General features: G+C 41.8%; 1 protein-coding gene across 18 annotated transcripts in view; it reads left to right on the forward strand.

Annotated features, from left to right (window-relative positions):
- JAKMIP3 (Janus kinase and microtubule interacting protein 3) overlaps positions 1-25,090 on the forward strand; it is a 105,039-nt gene that overhangs the window by 31,414 nt on the left and 48,535 nt on the right. For all 18 annotated transcript variants that reach the window (XM_082222851.1, XM_082222837.1, XM_082222854.1 and 15 more), the window contains exons 2-4: positions 5,356-5,647; positions 8,217-8,449; positions 10,499-10,996. In XM_082222851.1, coding sequence (XP_082078977.1) covers positions 8,315-8,449; positions 10,499-10,996 — 633 coding nt within the window. In that variant the 5' untranslated portion in view covers positions 5,356-5,647; positions 8,217-8,314. The remainder of the gene's footprint in view (positions 1-5,355; positions 5,648-8,216; positions 8,450-10,498; positions 10,997-25,090) is intronic.

A 25,090-nucleotide genomic window follows, 5' to 3' on the forward strand; every position in this document is an offset into this window, starting at 1 on the left:
CCGAACGATGGGAGCGCACCCCGCCGCGGGGATTCGAACCACCGACCATGGGGTCGGCAAGTCCTAGGCGCTGAGGTTTTACCCACAGCACCACCCTCGTCCCTTAAAATACATGTTAGCTATTAATTAATCTGTTGGTAAAGTCCTTTTTATTGGCTGAGTTGCTATGTTCTCGTGGAATGCGCACAAACATGATATTTTGTAAATTGTAAAAAGTACACACTTATCTAACTTTTAAGGAGTTGTCTTGTTCACCACTTGATAACTTGCAATATCATGTGATGCCTTTTATACGTGTGAGCAAGCACAGGTTGGTTGTGGTTGTTATGGTAAAGCTACAAACAGAGGCATCTCATTAACTCAGACCTTATACCCAACAATGCTGCTTTCTCCCATTTGTGTTCTGCACAAATCCCCACCAGGTATCAGCTCTGCTGTTTCAGGGGATCTTCTTGATGGTGAAATCCATTAATCAAATGGGTATTGATTTTTCACTCAGTTGGAGCCAGATAAATCTAATTTACAATTCAAATGCTGACAGACTTGAAGAGCAATTTTTAAATGGGTAGCATGCAGTGGACTATATTCCATGCAGTGGACATGACAATATTCCATTCTTGGCAGAATGTCATTCTGGATGCCTTATGAGAGGAAACGCCATTTTCTTAGAATATTATACAAATTCCTGGCAAAGGAGATCCTAGGTAAAAGACAACTGTGGAGCGAGGAGAGATATTTATTTATTCATCATGCTTGTTTTCCAACTTTTACGAAGCTGACATATGTTGGGTTATGCAATTTTATATAGATGAAGTCAAGGGATGGTGAACTGGCTCAAAGCCACCCAATGAGCTTTTCAGCTGAATGGGAGATTTGCAGCCACTTCTCCCTGGTGTGACTCAAACACTCTGCAAGCAACATCACAATGGCTCTGCACAGCATTCACAAGCATAGCAGCATGTCTGAAATGGCAGTTTGCCCTTATACCATAATGTTCTTTTCTTCCTTCCATGAAAGAAACTCTTCAAGTAGACATAGTTCTATGATCATTTGCTATTGCTCCCCATTAAAAGCTCCTGCAAAATATCCCACTCCTGTAAACTGTCCCTTTCCTGATCTCACTTACTGTTTACAGTCATACAACTTCGCCCTTAACTGTCCGCAATGGGTCTCTTAGGGTTGTATTCTGTCCCTAAGCCAAGCTAATCAACCTTTACATGAAGCTGCTGGGAGAGGTAGTTGGGTTTTTTGCAGTTAGATACGACCCAATTACCCTGGCACTCACACTGACAGTATTTAGATACCCATTCGAGAGATGGGGTGGGGTTTTTTTTGGAAGTTGCTGCAGAATCTTGCCTGATATGTTGTGTCCTTGAGTGACTTTTCAGGATTTAGTTGTACTGATATTCTTTTATTGCAACTTGTTGCTACCTGCCCCAAAGTCTTTGAATTAGGGATGGGATATAAATAGTCAAATAAATATTTGAGTGTAGATTTGTGCATCTGGCACTCAGGCCTTTCACTTGAATGTTGATTTCCTTTTCCCACCTCCTGCATGTAGCCTCTGTACTTTGCTCCAACTTCCATAATTTTTATTTCATTCATGGAAGTTGAGGAATTCCCTTTCTTGATGCAGAACACACACCTAGCCTTGTTTTACAATGCCATCCTACGTGCATGTTTACTCAGAAGTAAGCCTCCTTTGTGTTTGTTTGTTTGTTTGTTTGTTTGTCTGATTTAAAACATTTCCACCCTGCTCTTTAGTCAAAAAGGCTTCCAGTGTAGCTTACAAGATGAGCAAAAAGACACCCCTTGTCTGCAGGCTTATGATCTACAGTAGAAGACACACAGCAGGGAAACTAGGAGGGAAGGGAGAAAGCAAACTCAGGCACCAGATTGTAAAGTTTTAGTTCAGTGGAAACTGAGAACCAAGTAAATATATATAGGATCAACGCCTTTAAACGAAGAGCAAATATAATAGCTATGTCTGCCTCCTATTAAGGTTATTCCTCCCCCTTCCTTTTTTCCATTTATTACCTGCAGACAGGATATAACACCTTTGTCATTTGGTGAGGCTATTGCACAAAGTGGGCTTGGGAAATGCCTTGATGGATTTGCAGGAAAGGATTGATCTCTACTTAAAGGCAGGTGGCAAAAAGAGTATCTGACTCAAGGCAGTGCTGGGTGATGCATTATTCATGCCACCATCTTTGACACAATGTGAGAGGCATTATCATATACATAATGTATTTTCCCTATTGCTGAGAAACGTACTGTTTTGTTTGAATGTCCTAAGGGGTAATACTGACGGCTGGCTAGGCTCCCTCCCTTGCATGACTCATTCTTATTTCTGTAAAATGAATTATAAGTGGAAATTGAGATAGCAGAGAAATGAAATTGGACTACTAATAGTTTGCTTGTGGTGGTCTCTTCATTGTCCAGATCTATGTAGGCTAGGTTTGTCAATGAAAAACTTCTCAAGAGAAGTCTTGCTATACATTTCTGGAGTTTAGTCATGGCAAGTCTCTGGCATGTGGCATCTGGGAGCAATATTTTTTTATTACTGGCATGTGTCCACCAGTGTCCAGATGGCTTTGATTAATCATCTATGAGCGCAGACATGCACAAACAAACAAACGGCACTTTCATTCTTCATATATAACAAAGCTGAGGCTTGAAGGAGAGAAAACAAAGTTATGCGGGGGGGGGGGAGGACAAGAAAACACCAACTCTTTCATAGCTTCCAACAATGCTTTCCCCTGTATGCATAAAACTACATGTCCCCTATCAGAAAGATGCTTGCAGAATACTTTCCCATTTTCCTACAATTCTTTCTCCATATCTTCTATAGCTGACAATGTGCTGAATATTCCCATGCCAAAATCTGGAAACATGTTTTGGTGCAGTTTTTCTTGTGTCAACACCCAGAGTTGCGCTTCTTGGAAGAACGACGGGATGTGGATGTAATAAATAAGTAAATGAATATTATATCTCTATCTTGATTCTTGAGAACCAGCAGAATGTAGCTTTATGGGTTTACTTCTCATTAACAGAGGGGGTATTTTATGAAAAATAAAAATTGTGGAAGCCCAATGCATGCAGTCTTAGATCACTGTTATTATATTATATTATATTATATTATATTATATTATATTATATTAATTATTATACATCAGCAGGTATTGTACATGGTGATATCCATGTATTCTCTCATTATATTCCATTCCTTTGCAAAAGGCTTAATTAAAGAGTTCCATATTAATCTTTTTGTAGGAGTCCACCCCTCCACCCACTCACCAACCAGGCATGCTGCTTAGCGAATGATAGGAGAAGCCAATTTCCTTAGTGGAAAATCTCATTATACAGTTAACATGTTTCTCAGCTTCATAATACCCTCTTAACATTGACTTTCTTGTCATTGTATGTGCCGGTATGAACAGGCAGGAAAAGAAATCCATTTTACGTTCGTCTTTATTGAGTATAACAAATTCGCATTCACATGTTCTCCAGGCCAGAAGCTTTCGAGCATTAAACAATGGGGGATTATTAGGAATTGAGTTTCCTGCATTCTGTGCTCATCGGGATGCACCTAGAATGCACATCATTGTATATCTTATGGTCAGTTTCTTAACAGAGGTTAAGCCTTCCTGCATAGGTTGAAGATTCGGGCCTGGCTTTTTGAGGAAAGCATCTGTAATGTTTGTAAGGGATCCATTCATTGGTCCAAACCAGTGTTTCAGAAAGCCATGGTTTAATAGCAGGTCAGTCTATCCCAGGACTTAACACTAGACTGAAAGGACAAGGAGGATTCTAGCAGCACAAACAAGACCCTGCTCATGGTTGTAGAGAAGACAAGAACCTGAACATTAAACTCTGCACCTCCAAAGCTTATTTTACATCCATTGTCTTATTCCAAGGAGCCCCAGGCCTTCTCATTATAATATCATCCATTCTATTCCAAGTCTAAAATTAATATTCCCATGAACCTGGAAAAGCACATTTCTCATTGTGGTTCTGGGGAGCAACCCAGTTTTTCATACAGAATCATAGACTCATAGAATCTTAAAGTTGGAAGGGACCCGACTCCCTGCTGTGCAGGAATTTCAACTTGATCATACGTGAGAGATGGCCATCCAACCTCTGCTTAAAAACCTCCCAGGAAGGAGAGCCCACCACCTCTCGTAAGAGTCCGTTCCACTGCCGAACAGCTCTTACTGTCAGAAAGTTTTTCCGAATGATATAAGGAGATGTAGCAAACTAAGAAAATGTCAATGGAAGATAAGTCGGGAAGTCTGTGTAAGACTAAGGTATGACTTGTATAGATGTAATATGGAAAATGGAAAATGAATAAAGGGAAAAAAGAAATTTTTTTCTGAATGTTTAGTCAGAATCTCCTTTGTTTTGGTTTAATTGCATCATCTCTATGGAGGAAACAAGATACAGTGGTACCTCGGGTTACTGATGCTTCAAGTTACAGACTCTGCTAACCCAGGAATAGTACCCCGGGTTAAGAACTTTGCTTGAAGATGAGAACAGAAATGGAGCTGTGGTGGAAGCAGGAGGCCCCATTAGCTAAAGTGGTACCTCAGGTTAAGAACAGTTTCAGGTTAAGAACGGACCTCTGGAACGAATTAAGTTCTTAACCAGAGGTACCATTGTAACAGGAAGCATATGTATAAAAATGTCAGCATGCTTAGCAAGTCAAGGGGCAGCTTGTCCTTTAAATACCACTGAGAGTCATGCTTTCTCTCTAAAGTTTGTCACAGCCTGGTATTTCCCAGTGATGGGCACTGAATATCAGTTGATGGGCAGCAGATGACCTCATCCTATTCGAATTGTCAAGCACCTGGGATGCATTTTGAGGGCAGACGAGGCTGTCAGCAATTTCTCCAGCCTGAGCGACAGTGTGTGGGTGAAGTGTTGTAACCGTGTGGATTTGGCTACTGAAGAGCTAGTTTTGCATTTCAGGATGTTAGACTGATGCTGCTTTTTAACAAGCAATGCCTGCCTGCTTGTTTCTGTGACCCTATCATCCCTGCATTACTTGAGCAATGGTACATTAAGAGATTGTGACATCATAAATCTCCTCCACTTGCTCCTCTTTTTCCTCCACAAAGGAGGGAAGCAAAGGTGCTTGATCAGACTATCTAATCCTGCATCCTGATTCCAAGAGTAGCCAGCCAGGTGCCTTTGGGAAGCCCATAAGCAGGGCCAAACATTGTTTAGGAAAAGGGGAATGTTCCAACCAATACCATTTCAAATGTGTGCAAGGAAAGCAGACACTGAGTGCAATTGAGTTATTCTGTGCAAATTTTGTAACATGTGCTTTGTTTTCTTTTGCTTTGCTTTTTCAAGGAAGAACACAGGAGTCTAGAGATTTCAGCTGGGGCATGCAATTAAACAGCACAGAAGGAAGCCGCATCTCTCTGACCTATTAATGGATCATCATGGCTGGATATAATCTGACATTCTGAATGGCCTTTCCCGGCATCCTTTATGTTGCTATGAATTGAAGAGTGTTCCCTCTATTAAAAAAACAAAACCTCTGAAGTGTAATTAGTGGCCATGAGAAAGGAATCCGGTCACATGCTGGTGTTTTGCTGACAGCTTGTGCAGCAGAGGGATTTTCTTCCCATCAGAAGGCAAGGTAAATAGCAGCTTGCTTAGAAAGAAGAAAGCCTTTCAGTGTGGTCCATGTGGAATTGCAACTCATAAAGTAAAAACTCTATTTTCATTCCTGAAATTCTCATAAACTTGAAGACCACTGGAGGTCATCCCACCATTTTCCAGTTCTTTGTGTCTTTCTTACCGTGCTTCTGCAAGAATGGTCTTGATGAAACTTTATTGGATAAAGCTAGCAATTGCAAACATGAGTGTAATGGATGTTTTGATGTTCCTGAGAAATGAAAATGGCATGATGATTGTCCTTCAAAAAGTGAAGGAGACATTCACCTTGGCAGAAATCCCTGGGAAGAGGAAATGACTACTAAACCACCCAGGAATTGTAGCTCTGTGAGGAGCATAAAGGTCATTTTAACAACTCACAGAGCACCCTTAACAAACTACAGTTCCCAGGATTCTTGGGGAGATGTCATGACGGTTTAAAGTGGTATGATACTGCTTTAAATGTATAGTGCAGATGCGTCCTAACTAAAAGTCCTTGCTTCTGGAAAAGTATTTTGTCTTAAATACTCATACTCCCTGTCCTGCATATGTATCACAGAGAGAGCCAAACAGATATGCTTAGTTTCACAAATGCTCCTTTGTCTTTGGGTATGCCTGTTATAGTCAAAGTGGCTTATGGGCTGTATCATCAGAGACAGTACTGTAAAGGCACAATTTCGCCTATAAACAACTCAGTTTGAATTGTTATCACAACTGATTAGTATGCACATTTGTTCAATAAATATAGGCTTGATTTGAGTTAGTTATTTTAAACAGCTTTTCCCCACTGGTGAATTAAATACTTTTAATCAATGATTTAAATTGCCTTGATTTAAATCAATGGTTTAAATCTAGCCTGTCATAAGCTGATGAGAAATCAATAATGTGCATGTATTTTTGAAAAAAATCACAGCTAATGCACCAACCAATATTGCAGTAATTCACATAACTTGTACGTTATCATATGGCTTGATATGTGATTTGGGAGAATGTGGGTGTGCAGAGAAGCAAGCCTGTATCTCCTACTCTTTATGAGCAGGTGGTCAGATATTTTATGGAGTCACTCCCAGAGGCTTTGAATGGCTGGCCAGTGGTGAGGTGATGAGATGTCATCTTGCTGGGGTGGGAAAGGGGATAATGATTTGGGGTTGTCAGACATTCTGCTGCATCCCCAAACTCATTCCGCAGTTCATTTTTCTATTCATTTTCCATACGGGTTAGTGTTGGACAAGGACCTGGGACAACAGGATTCAAATTCCCACTCAGCCATGAAGCCCAGTGGGTGACCTTGGGCCAGTCACTATCTCTCAGAGTAAATTACCTCACAGGATTGTTGTGAGAATCAAATGGAGAGGCAGATAAGTGTGTTGAGCTCTTTGGAGGGAAGGTTGATGATGACAATATATTTTAAAAGGAATAATAATAATAATAATAATAATAATATATCCCACCCATCTGGCTGGGTTCCCCCAGCCACTCTGGGCGGCTCCCAACAGAATTAATAATAACAAAAAGTGATAAAACATCAAACATTAAAAACTTCCCTAAACAGGGCTGCCTTCAGAGGTCTTCTAAAAGACAGATAGTTGTTTATTTCCTTGACATCTGATGGGAGGGGGTTCTACAGGGTGGGTGCCACTACGGAGAAGGCCCTCTGCCTGGTTCCCTGTAGCTTCACTTCTCGCAATGAGGGAACCACCAGAAGGCCCTTGGCGCTGGACCTCAGTGTCTGGGCTGAACAATGGGGGTGGAGTTGCTCCTTCAGGTATACTGGGCTTTTAGGGCTTTAATGGTCAGCACCAACACTTTGAATTGTGCTCGGAAATGGGCGGATAAGCTTTCCCACTCCACCAATTAAGAAACATACCAGAATAGGGATGAAGAGGGCAGCTTGCACTTCACCAAATAACTGCAATGGCTCTTTAGAGTATCTCATATGGTACTTCAAAAAGTCAAATGTATGGTTGGACCTTCTATGTGGGGCCACCATGTTTTCTAAAACACACAAAAGCTGAAATTGCTGACCTTTCATTGGCAGCTGAAGCTATTCCTCCCAGTCTTTGGGGAAAGGGCTGAGGTTTTGAACCAGCATGTATTTTATCACCCACTTGATATGTAATTGATGCTGTGTTTTTATTGAACTAGTCTTTGAATTTTGTCAGGTTTTATGTTAGGTGATGTAGTTCCACCCAGGATGAAATGATGATGAGTGGCTAAGGAAGAATCTGCAAAGTTGCTCTAGGACAGCAATTCTCAACCTGTGGGTCCCCAGATGTTGTTGGACTACAACTCCCATCATCCCTGAGCTCTGGCCTTGCTAGCTAGGGGTGATGGGAGTTGTAGTTCAACAACATCTGGCGACCCACAGGTTGAGAAAGGCTGCTCTAGGAGAAGATGTCTTGCTACCAATAAGGAAGTAAATAGAAGATGCACAATCACTTAAAAGGGGCTTCTTTCTTATGTGCTTTGGTCCCTTTCCAGCTGAAACACCTCGTATTTTCTGCAGACTAATGATGGGACTCCCAACTGTTGATCTTTCTCTTATTTTGCAGATGAATAAGAAAATGTCGTGGAGCAGAATCAAGGAATAGGCGAGAGCAGGAGGTCCTCTCTGCTTGGGATTCTGCCCCTCTTGCCACGCCGTCTCACAATGTCAAAGAAGGGTGCCAGCTTTCGAGCTAAAGGAGAAAGACCGGATGCCTTAGCTGCTTTGCAAGCTGCTAATGAAGAGCTCAGGGCAAAACTAACAGATATTCAAATAGAACTCCAGCAAGAAAAGAGTAAGGTGTGCATCTTTTTTCCCCCCACCACTGCTAATCAAAACAAAAGCCATCCTGTTTCCTAAACACACCCACTTACAATGTGATGGCGAATCGGGAGGCAAAGCCATCCCATAGCTCTTTTCCTGTGCCAGGAAAAAACACACCACACCATGCAATTTGGTACACTTCATCACAGTACAGATGTGTGTTTTAATAAGTAAATGCACTTCTGAAAGATAGCATGTGTATTAATAGATTAGGTCCTTCTTTGCAATGGAACATAAGCCTTGGATCTGTAAATTGAGGAGAAGATGCTGCAAACATTAAACATTAAACATTAAACAAGGGTCCTCCTCTTAATATACTCTTGTGGAATGAAGCCTGAAGGTTGTTTTAGATCTTGTCTTCATACGAATGTGGGTTTTGATGCATTATTTAGAGACTTCTCTAATTGGTCCCCTATGGAGGCAAAAGCAGCTGTATTGTCAGCATGTACCATACACTAAGAAGCAAAACTGCCAAGAAGGGGTGGGGGACAATGGCATAAATCCATATGCAGTACACATTAAACAAGCTGATCTGGCAATTTCTTTTGAGCACAATCTAGCTTTTTAATGCGAAAATTAAATTAATCTTTGGTTACCGTGTGGGTGACAGCTGCAGCCTGCAAAGTTTGTCTACACTTTGCTTTGCTTGGAAACAGGGTTGCAGGCAATTAAGTACTACTCAGGGTGAACCTGCTGAATTTTATGTTGACACTACTGGAGAACAGTACTGATGATGAACAGATGTCACAGGCAATGTTACATAAATGGCTCTTAATGTACTTAAATTCAGATACGTTGATTGTTTAAATGTGAAATTATAAATTGAATTACATAAATGTAGAATAGACAGAAATATATGGCTGTGAAAGTTTATGCTTACTAGTAGCTGTAAGTAAATATCTCAAGTTATTCTAACGTAATCCAAATAAAACAATATAAAAATAGATAGGTTTGGGCATGGAGTTCTGTTCATGGAATGGGCCACCCCTGTCCTCTCCTTGTGTACCATCAAATTCTTCTCTGTGCACCCTAAAAATATTCTCTGAAGGGCCCCTTAATCCTCTGGAGCAGATTTTGATGATGAGGGGGGTCTTCATGGGAGAGGCGTGGAGGGGAAAATTGCATGGTGCAACTGGTTGCGCTAGCAGAACAAAAGTGTTGAATAAAACTCATTTTATATAAGGTAATATCAAAATAAATACTTTTCTATATGGGTCAACCTAGTCATGTTCATTAATTTCAAAGGATCTACTCAGAGTAGATCCTTTGATGGCTACAACCCTTGGGTTTCTTTAAATTTATGTATTTAATTTTGGCTGGAATAAGTGAGGCCATATTTAGCCATGGCACATTTGCAGTAGCACAAATGGATGCCTTCATCTGTGCCAGCTGCAACAAAACATGTCTCTCCTGTATTGGTCTGTTACCAATCCATCCCAGGCAACACTGCAAACTAAGCACTGCAAACTAAGCAGTCGGCAATGAAATATAAGCAGTATGCTAATGTTAGACGTGGCCAGCATGTTGCTAATATCAGCTGCAGACAAGCAATTACAGCCAAGGGTTCTGAATGGATGGCATCTCTTTGTATTTCATTTCTAATTAGGAGATTTAGTGTTTAGTGTTACTCCAAAATTCTTGTGTAAATCACACATCGGAAAACAAGCCCGGAAGCATTGCATTATTGAATCGCTTGTACAGCAGCAGCTTCATTCCTGGGAAGACATCATTAAAAGAAGGCCATTTGTATATTGTTCAAAAGTGTATGTTTGCGTACTGTCCAGGCAGGACATTTTTATTTGTTCTTTACTTCCACCCTGCATAGCTGATGTTGCTAATAGGGAGGAAAACCCCCAGACAAACTCACTCATTTAATCTTACACCTCTTTTTAACCCTTAATTGGTGATAAGGAAAAAACACTTGCTGATTTCCCAACAGCTGTCTTAAATATGTCCCCCAACATTTATTGCTAGGTTATAAAATCCATCTCAAACATACCGCGTGATACTTTCTTTTTCTTCTAGGTCAGCAAATTGGAGAGGGAGAAAAATCAGGAAGTGAAGCTGATCAAAGAACACGAACAGCACAAAAACACAGTGACTGTAACGGAGCTCAAGGCTAAACTTCATGAAGAAAAAATGAAGGAGCTCCAAGCTGTTCGCGAGGGACTTTTAAGACAGCATGAAGCTGAGCTTCTTAGAGTCATAAAAATCAAAGATAATGAAATTCAGAGACTTCAGGCGTTACTCAATGTTGTCCGGGATGGGACGCCTGATAAGGTTAAGACGATGCTCTTCTGCGAAGCAAAGGAGGAGGCCAAGAAGGGATTTGAGGGTGAGAAAACCAAAATGCAACAGGAAATTTTGGAGCTTAAGGGGGCTAAAAAACAAGTGGAAGAAGCTTTATCTGTGGTCGTGCAAGCCGACAAAATCAAAGCAGCAGAGATACGGAGTGTATATCACCTTCACCAAGAAGAGATTACCAGGATAAAGAGAGAGTGTGAGAGGGAAATTCGCAGATTGGTATGTGCAAATTTCAATCATTCTGGCGGTTTTCAGCAACAAGGGGAAGGGAACGAATGTTCTTTCTCTGTTTTCGCTAATAAACAGTTCAAATTCACTGTGACGAAGCATCCTGTATTGGGGCTACTAATCCGTACAGACTTTCTGATCCTTCTGAGGTTTATCCAGCACTAATGAAAATGTCTAGGAGGAGGTTGTCTCTCAAAGATATGCTGTGCTGTCAGTTAACAGGGTGCAAGGTTTTGATCCAGGCTGTCTCTTGGTCTCTTGCCATGCCATCTGTTTAAATGACCATTTTAGTTCCCCCAGGAATCAACTTCACATCAGTACTGGTTAGTGGGCAGTAGGTTGTTCTTTTTTTAAAAAAAGTTTTAAAGCTTGAAAAATAGTTATGTGCTAGAATCCAAATACCGCCTTGTCTTTCTGCTGGTAAAGGGTAAATTAGGAGGAAGGAGATGACGTTTCTTTTCCAGGTCACAACCAGCTTTGCAAATTGCTGTGCATCTCTACTTATCTACCTTTTCATAATGCTGCATTGTTACTGAGACATAAAAGACTTCTGATGATTGTAGAAGTATAAGGTGATCTAATTGTTGCTAGCAACCTTTCTCTAGGCAAAGGGGTATAGGCAAAACTTCAAATATGACAAAGTGATCACAGCCCAATGCCATGTGTAGGAGGCCAATGATTTAAACCCTTGCTTTACAGTACAATTCTAGGCATGCCTGCTTGGAAGTAACTCGCGCTGAATCCAATGGAACTTAGATAAGTGTGCATGGGATTATAGCCTCTTCGACTTAAACCACTGAATATACATTTATGCCATTTCAGCAGGTTTTTGGGGCTTTTTTAAACGTATAAAGCAATTATCTTTAGCCTGCATCTAGTCATGGTTTTTTAGCCTGTTTTCATACGTAAATGTCTCCATCTGGCCTCATCATATACGATTTGAGTTGCACAGTATTTCCCAGACAGAAGTGCTTTCCATGCAGGAAAATACACAACATATAAGTTGGCCCGTACACAGTTTCATTTCCAGGATAACATATTTGTATTATAAATGGCTGTATTTTGCATATAAAGCCACTCTAGAGATGGTTTAAATTCTCACTGGATAGCTCTGACTTTGCATGATAGCTTTCAATTTTCTATTTTATTTCGACAGTTGTTTGATCCCCCCCCCAGTTGTTAGGCGGTTACCAGGCATCCAGAGAGCAAGGCCTTTGTGTAGTCTTATGTTTTTCCTGCTCCAGCACCACATCTACATGTTACTATGTGTGAATTTATGTTTAACACTCCCGTGATCACAATGAAAGCTACACTTAATGCTTTCTAACAACATTAGTGGGAGACTAGTTGCAGCAGCTAATTATTCATAGTAGATCAATTCTTGATGTATAACTTCAGCTGATTTATTATGCTCAGGGAGCTTTTTGCTGTTTTCCATGATAAGGATGACAATGACAAATGCACCTTCAGTTTCATATTAAATGATCTGCTTTTTCACAGTAATAGGACCTATTCTGAAATATGCAATATCCAGAATGGATACTTTCTTTTCCAAAGTAAAATACATAACTTTACTTGTAATAGAATGTAAGCTTGATAAGTTAAGTCTAGTCATGTTAAATCCAATGTTGTCCAATTTGTGGGGTTCAGGAACATTGGGATCCTATACCAAGGGATAACTGTGACCAGCATCATATCTTTCCTTCATAGTCAAATACATTGAATGCTCTTTTTCTGTTTGGAGATATCATGCAACTTGTGTGCACACTGTTCATTGAAAGCACATTCAAGCTTAATCTTTCCCTCAAAGAATCCTGCGCACAGCAGTTTGTTAAAGGTTTCAGGGGATTGTAATTCTGTGAGAAGTAAACTACAGTGCCCATAATTCCTTGAGGGAAATAATGTGCTTTGAATGTACTTTAAAAGTATAATGTGGACAAAGTCTAAGTGGAAATAGTATCTATAGCATTCAAGGATGCAAAGAAACAGCTTAATTGTTCAATACCAAAAGATAGTTTTATTTTACTGCAGTGTATAGTTAGTAACATTGTAACTAGGGAGACAGAGTAGTATAATGGTTAAATGTACCTGGATATAGACCTCTCTTTAGCCTTCATGGCTTGGTGACCTTGGGAAGTCTCATTCTCCCATCCTAAGTCATCCTCACAAGGTTGCTGGGAAGGTAAAACAAGGTAACTCCCTCAAATACCACGAGAGAGAGAGAGAGAGAGATGAAAATTGAATAATACCTTTTGAAATGAATGGAAATATCCATGTGAATGGATGGTCTAATATGTGAGCCGATAGTTCACAGAGCTCAATTACAACAAGTGTGATTGCTGATGCTCCAACCTACAGCATATTAAGGAATTCAGCAGTTGCTAGAAGATGTGAGTTACTTCTGGATATATTAGACTGATCACACAAATGGGTGTCTTAGTGAAGTGTCCCAAGATATTTGGGGAGGCACAATTAAATGTTACATGCAAACACATATAAATGTAGCCTGTTAGTATCTCTGACCTTCACAAACACATACTTAAATTCAAAACCAATTTAGAGGGAGAAAAGCGTGATTTGGAGAGGGAGGTAGCAAGTGGGGAAATGATTCTTCCCCAGGCACCAATCCAGGCTCGATCACCTTTTCCCAAAGTAATTTTTCAAGCTTAAATGAACATGGGAAGAGCCTGCTGGATGGTGCCAAAGAGCCATCTAGTCTCGCGCTGTGTTCTCGCAATGGCCAACCAGATGTCCACAGGAAGACTGTAAGCAGAACCTGAGTGAAGCAGCCCTCTCCCCACTTGCAATTTCAGGCAACTGGTATTCAGAGTTGTATTGTCTCCAACAGTGGAGGCAGGACATAGCCATCATGGCTAGTAGCCATGGATAGCCTTATCCTCCATGAAAAAGCCATCAGACAACACTGTTACATGTTTGCATGCAATGTGCATTTTAGCCTTGGCTCTTGGAGTCTAAAGTGGAGTGTAAAGATACCCCTGCCCGTACTCTAGGGTTGTGCGCCCATCTCACTTAAGAGGCCGGGGGCCAGCGCTGTCCGAAGACACTTCTGGGTCACGTGGCCAGCGTGACGAAGCTGCTCTGGAGAGCCAGCACCAGCGCAGCACACGGAAACGCCGTTTACCTTCCCGCTATAAAGCGGTCCCTATTTATCTACTTGCACTTAGGGGTGCTTTCGAACTGCTAGGTGGGCAGGAGCTGGGACCGAACGACGGGAGCTCACCCCGCCATGGGGTTCGAACCGCCGAGCATGCGATCGGCAGGTCCTAGGCACTGAGGTTTTACCCACAGCGCCACCCACGTCCCAGCGCCACCCGCGTCCTGGGTAAGCAAGTCTAATTAGAATGGACCAAATTAAGATATTGGAGGATTCCTGCAAAACCCGCTAGCCTTTTTCATTTTTACAGTAGCTATCTGACTCAAGTGAACATTTCAGCTCTTGCCATCTGTAGGACTCATGTTTGGGTCTTTTGTAGGGAACAGCAATTGGTGGAACACAAAATTCTGTTTATAGTAAGGGACTCAGTGGTTAACTTCTGCTAAATCCAAATATAGCTTTCCTCTCATATCTTACTGCCTTTCTCTATACGTGCAGCTTTTCCCAAATAACCATCCCCACCCTTCTCCTCCCAACCTCGTATAGTGTGAATATTTCCAAGCAAAACATAACATAACTTGATTTTGGATGTTTGATGCCGCTCCATACTGGCTCATATCTTGATTTCAACCCTAGCACTTTCCTACCAGGCTGTGGGTTTAAATCTTGCTTACCCAGAGAAATGATAAAAACTAAGAGTTCTCATGAGAAAACCACCACAGCTAATGTTCACCAAGGGAAATATTAACCTATTAGACAGAACAGCTGGTTGTTAATCAAGCAACAAGGTGACATTTTCATGTTAACATCCTAAGCCTTGGATGAGACCCACATTTTGAACATTGCATTGAACAGTACGTAAGAGCTATAGGAAAGAAAATAATGTTTTGACTGACAAAAAAATGCTCTAATATATTTTAGCAACATCACAGGTTAAACTCTGCCCAAAGATCTATTTGGCTTGCTGTAGTCATGTGATTGTAATGTTTTCTCTTCCTCATGTCAGCCATAGACTACCACAAATTAATAGCAGAGCTCTGCTCAACAGGAGGCAAATTAATCCCCAACAGCAAACACTTTAATGCCAGAGTATTTACTATGCTTCAAGATCATGAAGCCATATGTCTTTATACTTATAATATAACATGCTATTTTGCAGATAGATACAAAATAACAGGAGCCAGAAATCTGTTAGTTTTATTAACTGGGCATGTTTCCCATCAACCACATGATAAGATGCAGGAACTCGATATCAGTACTAAAGTGGACTAAGTACTGATTCCAGAAACAATAGCTGTGTTGATCTGCAGTAACAGAAACAGCCATGTGATCCATGGTACCTTAATGTCTAACAGATTTGACTGTGGCATGTGGTTACATGGGCAAGAACCTACCATATTGGCCCAAATATAAGCCACACATTTTTCCAAATTCCTTACGAGGGCTGTCGGGAACACAGGGCAACGGCGCCCGCCCCAACCGCTGCTCCCAAGCTTCCCCTGAACCGCCAAGAAGGGGGCGAGGCTGCTGGCAAAGGGGCATGGCTCCCCCTCCCCAGAGAACAGCCCAGGAGCGTGGGGCAATGGCACCCGTCCCATCTGTGGTTCCCAAGCCTCCCCCAGGCCGCCAAATTTTAAAGGTGCAGCTTATATTTGGGTGTGGGTTATATTCGGGCCAATACGGTACTTCCATTTCATGCAGATGACAAGGGTAATCAATACTTATGAAAATTCATGCCACAATATATTTGTTTGTCTGTTTATAAGATATCTCACTTAGATCTTGTGTAAAACTCAGCAAAGAAAAGATTGGAAAAACAAAATTGTGAGCATCATTTTTTTAATTGAAGTTTTCAACAAGCCCCTGTGCCACCCCCCAAGTATTTGTGGAATAATTACTTGTTTAAATTATTGGGAATAATTAGTCCAACTTTGTTGCATCACCAGCATCTTATTCTTAAAAGTTGTTATTCACTTTGAAAATGTTAGAAAATATGATTTGACAAGATATTTGCATTTTGGATTTCTAATAATTTATATATTGTATTGTCAAAAAATCATTAGTAGACCCTTCTCTCTTTTGCTGGGTGTAGCAGAACTCAAAACAGCTGCATTAAACCCCTACTTTGCATTGAATATGTAACCTTTGATCACACTTATGGTTCTGCAGTTGTCAAATGTGTGCTAATGCATTCATCAGAGCTCTTCAAGCCTTTCTAGTATCTATCCTTTGGAGAAATGTTGCAAGCATGAATACCACATTTGAGGAGGGGAAACACAGCAAAAGAATGCATGACTTTGAAGGCTTCTCCTCCCCACTTAATAAGCATACCCTACATTCCCAATCTCTCTGCTTCTCTCTCACACACAGGTGTGGAGCATATCAAAGAGGGGGAAAAGATCCGTCTAAGCCAAGGACAGCCCAAGACTTTTTGCTGCCTTGCAAAGGCCAAGATGCTATCCCCCCCTGCCCTATTCCATATATAAAAATCAACCAGACTGAAGGCTTTGGGACATGACTTTCACCTCAAATACAATGCTTTTTAATGATGTCAGCTCATTCTACGTGGGGTGTCATCAAGTGTTTACATAGAGTGGACTCGAGTGTGTGTGTGTGTGTGAACAAACCCACAAAGTGCCCCACTCTGCTTCCAGCCAAAGGGTTGGAAAGAACAGTTTGCTGTTGGAGGGACTTGGAAGTTTCGTGCCAAATAATCCCAACCTCTGGAGAGGAAACACAGTTGTGATGGGCTTCAGAAGCCCTCCTGAAGCAAGCACACAAGTGGGAATGGTACCTGCCCTTTGGTGCAAGCTTGGATTTGGTAAAGAGAAGCAGGATATCGTCCCCTTCAGAGGTGCAGAGAAAGATAAAGTTCTAATTCAGGCATAGGCAAACTCGGCCCTCCAGATGTTTTGGGACGACAACTCCCATCATCCCTAGCTAACAGAACCAGTGGTCAGGGATGATGGGAATTGTAGTCTCAAAACATCTGGAGGGCCGAGTTTGTCTATGCTTGTTCTAATTAATTACAACACGAGCAGTGTCATGGTGGCTACAGATATTGGGCAACTACTAAGGGTTGCCCAAATGTTTGGACTTCTGCTTATAATTAGAAGTCGATCAGTGAGGCAGGTTGAGTGGATGCTCAGCCTCTATAACCATACTTAAAAAAAAAGTTTAATTAAGATGAGCTCAAGCAGCTCTTTATGGGATGAGTGCGGGGGGGGGATTACAATAAATTAAAAGGTGTATCAAGAAAAGCTGGATTCTTTGACCAGCACAAGAATGTGTAAAGCCTTAAATAATTTTGCTGTGTTTGCTCCCTTGGAGAGTCCCAGCATTCCCGGAGCTTTCCATGGGCACAGATTTGCCACTGGTGGCATTTTAAGACATGCCATTGTAAGCCTTGGATCCTTTAGATACAAAGCTCCTTCATGTCCTCGACATGCCTATGTACTGTATTGGGTTTCCAATGCATAGCAGCCTGGATCTGCCATAGAGGTTTGTTCTCCCATTGCTGCCAATGTTTGGGAAAATAGGTTTGAAAAAACAAGCCAGAAAGCTGGTCGTGTGAAGGTAAACACACACACACACACACACACACACACACACCAGCCAGCTTTTACCCTGGGTTGAGCAAACTGGCAAACTCTGCTAACCTGGAAGAGTTACCTCAAATTGAGAACTTTGCCCCAGAAATTGTGTGCTGGCGGTGCAGCAACAGCAAGAGGCCCCATTAGGGAAAGCATGCCTCAGGTTAAGAACGGTTTCAGGATAAGAGCGGACCTCTGGAACGAATTAAGTTCGTAACTAGAGGTACCACTGTACAAACCAAAACACTCACTTTGCTCTGAATTTTGCAGTTCAGTTCTCTTCCCCACCACCCACCACCAGCAATGTGTTCAAAAAAGTATATTCTAGGGTGAAGTGTGCATGTAAATGTTCATGTTGGTGAAAGTAACATACAAAAATGCATTGTATTAGGGGGAATTGCTTGCAAAAATGTGTATATTAGGCAAAATTGCATACAAAGACTTGAATATTAAGACAAATTTTCATGAGGACTCCACTCAGCATTTTCTACTGCAGTGTTCCTATTCTTCTTGGCAAAAGACAATGGCTAGTTTGGAAAATAGACAGTGAAAGAGGTACATATAGTTTTATTTTTGTAAAATTACAGTATACAATATACGATACGATATGGTATACGATATACAATATCTTTATTGTCATTGTCCCATACAGAACAATGAAATTGAAAATCTACATAAAACATTCAAAAACCCCTAAAAACTCCGAAACCCCATTTTAAAATACAATATACTATATACTTTTGTTTTGTTGTTGTTTTAAAAAGTGACTAAAATGTTTGACAAATGAATAATGAAATAAATGCCCCTAAATAAGATAAAAACAAAATCAAAAGCCACATAGATAAGAGAACTGAAGTATATGCATACATTAGTTGATATGATTACATGCTTGTTTTATTAAGGAAAAGAGCTATAGCTCAGAGGCTTTGCACTTCAAAAGTCTTCGGCTGCATTCACACCCTATCTGCTAATCCCCACATTATATTTGAGCTTTCACACAACATAAAAGACAGTTCTGGAAATATGGTTGGATATTGTGCCATATAGTGCAAGTTCAGCACTCATTGCCATATTATTTGCAAATAGATGTTTTCTGGAAGCAAATAACACGGAAACATGGGAGCCAACTCCTAGAAGCCGAGCTCCATTTGCCCCCACAATAAAATATTTGAGGAGGTCACGGTCCCCAAATTGGTGGGCATTGCCACTCAAATGGTGTGCACCACATCTTGCGATCAATTATGCGGGGTGGGACTTATGTGCCTCCCCAGTACTTTATTCAAGTTGGCCCCCCTGCACAGAAATGAGCACCCAACTTGCGCTACGTTCCACAGTAGTTCCAGAAGTGGAATTTTATGTCATGTGAAAGCTCAAATATAATGTGTCAATGAACAGTTAGGGAAGTGTCAGGAAAACAGAATGAACTGAAGTATGAATGCAGCCCCAGCTTCCATCCCCAGGATTTCCACTTTTAAAAGATCTCACGTATCAATCTCTGGAAAATCTGAACCCCCAGAGAACTGTGTCCAATCAGAATAGACCATCCCAGACTTGGTGAGCCAATGGCCTGCCTTACCACTATTATCAGCCCTCTAGTCGCCTCTTCTGTATGCCCAAGTTTCCCCTTAATGGCATAATATTGACTGCAGATATCTCCCTGCTCCCTTTGATCTTTAGTTACCTCTTTACTAATAAATGACTGACAACTTATTTACCTTTGCTGCTTGGCCCTGCAAGAGACATATTTCTTGTGGTACATTCTAATTGCTTCCTTTGACAGCTTGCCTGCAGGGAGATGGGCAAGCTATGGAACAACCAATGATTGGCATGGATTTTCTCATTTGCAATTAAAACCTCTGTCTGGGAATGGTATGTGGGTTTTTCCCCCTTTCCCCTTTTCTTTTCAGCCCCAGATGCTGCAAGTTAGAAATGTTGCCTTGCCCTTCCACACCTTCTGCTACAGTGCTCTATTAAAAACGCTTATGGAAGCTCCCAAGCTTATAAGCAGCTTACGCAGCATTGCAAATGACACGTTGGTGGTTTTTTTCCCATAGAGTCTGAGAAATAACAGCCATGACAACCGGTTTGATACAAACGATATTAGAAATTATTCGGTGTTTTGATTTTTAATAGCAGATGCTGGCGAGGGACGGCTGGGAGGAAGAGAAATCCCCCATCTTTCCTGGCTTTCCATAATTGGCAGCAGCGATGCTCGCAAGCTGTTTATTAATTAAAATGCATTATTGGTGGAGACAACCTGCTAAATATAAAGTGGAAACATCCATGCTGTTAAGCAAGCCATTTTCTTAAAGACCATTGGTTGCCTTCCTCATGTATATTCATAGGCACTGTTTCACAAGTAGGCCTTCTGTTAGAGAAAGTAACTGGGGTGAAATTATCAGGAAGGCGAGACTGTTGGGAGCGTCGCTTCCTACTGTCAGGAAACAAACGCATGAGCTAGTCTTTTTGAGATATACACCTGGATACTAACCCAATACTCTCAGTGAGTCAACTCTTTTTTTCTGCACTAACCTCTTCTTTGTGTTGATAGTATGGAGCTAAAAAGGCTGTAAATGTGGGTGGGTGAATGAGTGTCTCTATGTCCATGAGTGTGTCTCTTTTTATTAATTTCTCTACTGTTCTCCATATTGCTTAATGTTTCACTCTCTTTAAAATCATGTTATTATTGTTACACTTCAGTGACTTTAATATATTAAATAGTATTTTCCCTTTCCCTTTTTGTTGTTGTTGCTTCCTTATTGTACAAATTTTTCACAGTTGTTTCTTTTTGAGGACTGAATATATGAGCAAGAGTCAATGCTTGATATTATTTGAATTACCCTTTATTCTCTCTCTCTCTCTGTGGGTGTGTAGGTGTGCGGTTTTTCTCTAAATTAAAATGTTGCCTGTTGACAGATCTGTGTTCAGATCAATAGATATTAGCTATGCAGATTTTTTTTAAAAAAGAAACCTTTATAAGTATTTCTGTCCTACAGCTTGTTTATACCATCCATGGAGAGATGCATAATAAGCAGTCCTTTGTTTTATGACAATCTTTGGTAGACCACAGTACATTTAAATTAGATTATATATTTCTTCATGGGGTTTTTTTTGTTAGTTTTTTTTAATGATGGTGAGAGAAGTGCAGCACACAAATGAATTTTATTGCCTCTGTCAAAGGAGATTTCTTCCCTTCCATTCTTGTGTGTTAGTTCTGGAATTCATGGGTCTAAAGATGTTTGATGTTTTCTCTTGAGTATGTTCAAACAAATCCACTTGTCCTCTGCAAAAAGAAAAAAAGGGGGGAAAGGCAGTATAGTCCAGGGGGTTTCTATGATGTATTCAAGACGCTTAATAATAAAGAAGGCTCTTCTATAGGGAGAAAATATTCCTCAGAACTACTTGGTCTCCAGGTCAACTATAAAGGATGTGAGGCAGCAATGGGAAAAGGATGGTAGAAAACTTTATCCATCTGTGGCAAGATCCAGTGTACTATTGGCTGGAAGGTAACATCAGGCATGATGTGTTTATTAAATTTTCCAGCAGAAACATTTGACACAAGAGTTATCAAACTCTGTTCTAGAAGTGTATGTGTGTTTATTGGAGGTTTATCAGAGGCTTCTCACTAAGATCAGTAGTGTTTTAAGGTTCCTGGATTTATTGGGTAGTCTTTCTGTAAGTATTGTTATACACTCCTCAGTTGTGGCGAGAGTTTCTGGAGTAAGTGCTACTTGGGATCCCCCTCCCCTTAAGTGAAGAGTGCTGGAGATTATGGAATTTTTTGTAACATTTGGTTTACTTGCAACAAAGGCCTGGAGTGCCCTCCTACCCAGCCCTGCCTCCTCAGAGTATTTCTACCCCCTAGCTAGAACAGGTTCTTGAAGAGTGCCTCGTTCTTGCCAAGGTGGAGAATGTCAGATGGCGGCCACTATCTGCACCAGCTGTAGCTTCCAGACTGTCTTCAAGGGGGCAGCCCCTCATGGAGAGCATTGCCATAGCCCAGCTGGAATGCTGCTAGAGCATGGACAACTGAAACCACGGTAGAGAGCTGAAGGACAGGCCATAACTGGTGAAGCAGCCTAGGCAAGGCATATGCACCTCTAGCTACAGACTCTACTTGTGGTGCCAGTGACAGACTGGAATCCAGAAATATCCCTGGACTATGAACCCTTTTCTTCAGAGGGACTGCAACTCCTCCAGGAACATGTGGGGTGAAATATGTTGCCCACCAGTTGCTGATAGAAACCAAGTAGCTGCTTGGGTCTTGGTCCATTACAGTGCTGCTTTAGCTGCTGCTTGATAAACAAGTTTATGGCCACAAAGGAGTAGTAGCTGTGTTGTCCCAAGACCCAATAAAGGGGTAAAAGAATCCTGAAAACTGCAGGCTGGTCAGTTTCACTTTGATATCAAGGAAGACAGTAGAACAGATTACAATGCAATCAATCCAGAAGCATCTTCTTAACAATACAGTGATTAGTAGAAGCCACCATGACTTTGCCAAGAATTAATGCCAGACTAATCTTATATCTTTTTTTATTACTGGATTGCTAGCTTAGTGCAGGGCTGGCACGCCAACGAGGCAAGATGAGACAGTTGCCTCAGGGTGGCAGGCTCTGGACAGCCAGGGGAGTGGCTGTGCCTTTTGCCTCCTCCTCCTCCTCCTCCACTGTGGCCTTGCCCACCACTCTGCACCCACTGCCAGCCACTACTCTCTGGTCTTCTTTTACCCCCCCCCCCAGTGGGCAAGTAGCAGGCATGCAGCAGAGGAGGGGGGTGAGCTGCAGAGGAGGAGGAAGTGGGGCATTTTCTGTTTTGCCTATAGTGACAAACATCCTGGGCTGGCCCTGGATCAGTGCTGTGGACACGATTTATCTTGATTTCAGCAAAGCATTTACCGATGATATTTTTCGTTAGCAAACTGGTTAAATGCGGGCTGGGTGATCATACCGTCAGCTGCTTGGAGGTCTGCACTCAGACTGTGTTCACCCATGATTCCACTTCAAACTGGAGGGAGGTTTTGAGTGGGGTGCTGCACGGCATTATCTTGGCCCCTGTATTTGTCAACATGTTAATCAATGGCTTAGGTTAGAGATGGGGAGCCTATTTCAACCAGAGGGCCAGATTTCAACTTGGCCACTTACTGGGGTCTGCTTTCCAATGGTGGATGAAGTGGGCAAGGCAAAAGAAGAACAGAACGGAAAAGCCCGCAGGCGTCTATCCACCACCTTTTGTCACAAACACACATGCATCAGATATGCAGTCACACAGCGCTTCCCCTTCTCTCTGTCATCCAAACCTCACGCTCCAGATATGCAGGCGCGCACACACACACACACACACACAGAGAGAGAGAGAGAGAGAGAGAGAGAGTATTTCCAGCCCTTTCCACTCCAACACTAAGGTGGGTGTGGCTGGAAACATCCCGGAGCCTAAAGGCATTCCAATATCACAATCAGTGGCGGGAGCAAGCTGAGCAGGGCCAGCTACCCACGGGGATGGGGCCAGCCAGGACAGGACATTCCACGGGGCCTCCAAGGAGTCTGCCTGCCTCCTCCCTCCCAGCCACCCTACAGCGGAGGGGAAGGCAGCAGGCGGATGTTGGGGGCAGCGTGGAGCTTGCAGGCACCCAAGCCACCGCGTCACTCCCAGGAGAGACGCGTGGCTCAAGTGTACTGCAGGCCCCGCGGTGAGTGCTGCCCGCCATTTTGTCACACACCCCCAGTGGTGACACCCACTGCACCCCCCCTTCCTCAGCCCCTGATCACAATGTTCCAGAATCATGACGGGTAATAAAAAGCAAAGTCTCCCATCCCAGCATGCTGCCTCCCTACTATGAATCAGGCTCCCCTACTTTGGGGGGGGGGGCGGGGAAGCAAAGTACATTTTTGCTACAATTTAACTGCAAGTTAAATTTGAGCCCCACTTTCTCTGCACAGTGTTCTGCAACCTGGTGCCATTTATATGTTTTGGACTGCGACTCTCAGTGTTGGCTGGGGCTGATGGGAGTTATACTCCAAAAACATCAAAACATTGCCACGTTGGGGAAGGCTGTGCCGCACCATTAGTGCTCACCCCTGCCTGTCCCATCGCAACAAAACTCTGCTCCCAGCACACAGCAAGCAAGACAGCACAGGCATCTCATGGCTCCTAGAAAATGAACAGCATTTTTTCTGTCTTGGTTAGCCTTGACTACAGAAGCAGCTTTTTTTGCTTGGTCATCCTGAGCAGGGGGAGATAATGCACTCAGCTCATCCTGGTTAGTCTTAGGAGAGAGTTTCTCGGTCCCCTCTCTTTTGGGGTCTATATATAGATATGCTACATTCATCCCAGCTGTCCCTGCTTATCCAGAGCAGACTTAGTTTTCTCGTGTTTGGTAAATCACCATTCTTGCTTTGCCCCTATTTGGCCTTTTTAAAAGATACCTTATTTAAATATTGTTCATAGAGTTGTCATTTTTCAGGGTTCAGCTCTAGAACACAAACCTTTGAAAGGGAACTGGGCACATCTCATCTCTGTCTGATGCATGCATGTGTGCATAAATTCATGCGCATCAATATTTCAGACTGCAATCCTATGCACACTTATGTGGAAGTGAACTGCTCTGAATACAGTGACACTTAACTCTGGGTAAGCATGTGCATGATTATACTGCCACAGCATGATTATACTGCCACAGTACCACACAGTGCACACAGCCCATTGGTAACATACTGTAGAAGGTGATTAGGCTTTTCCGATATAATTTAAAGGAAAATGACAAAGCAGCGTTTGATCTCAAATTAGCACAAGGCAGGTTATGGCACAGTAAATGAATACAAGTTACAGGAAGCAGCTGAGAGCAGCCTCTAGCAATGTGTTCCCCAGAACTGCTTCCTTCCATGAGCCTACTCCCAGGGTACTTTGGTTCCTACTATAATTACAGAATGAAGCAATCTAGATAAACAAATAGTGCTTGAATATTGTTACCACTTGTATCAGTACAATACATTTCAATGAGATTATGTTTGCTATGTCTTTGTATATACTTGGAAATTTGAGGATTTCCCCTCAAATATAATTCAGTTACATTTTTTAAAACTCTCCATGTGGCCATTCTCACTAAGACTTCAAATTTAAATAAGGAAACATCCCCAAACCCAAATACATTGAAATTAGCCTATCCCCCCAAAAAATTTGACTCTACATTTCTGAGCTGCATGTTCAGCTTTTAAACAAGGTGTTTTTTTCTTGAGATGCCACAGCAATGTAGCTTGCTTCTCCAAAATATTCCCTTTATATATTTAAATTCTTCCATTTCTGCTCCCCTTTGGGGAAATATTTAGGTTATTCTGTTTTTCTCTTAATAAAGCTGTTTCAAAACTTTTTATATTTATATTA

This window comes from Podarcis vaucheri, assembly GCF_965113315.1.
Source record: "Podarcis vaucheri genome assembly, chromosome: 5".
Taxonomy (NCBI): Eukaryota; Metazoa; Chordata; class Lepidosauria; order Squamata; family Lacertidae; genus Podarcis; species Podarcis vaucheri.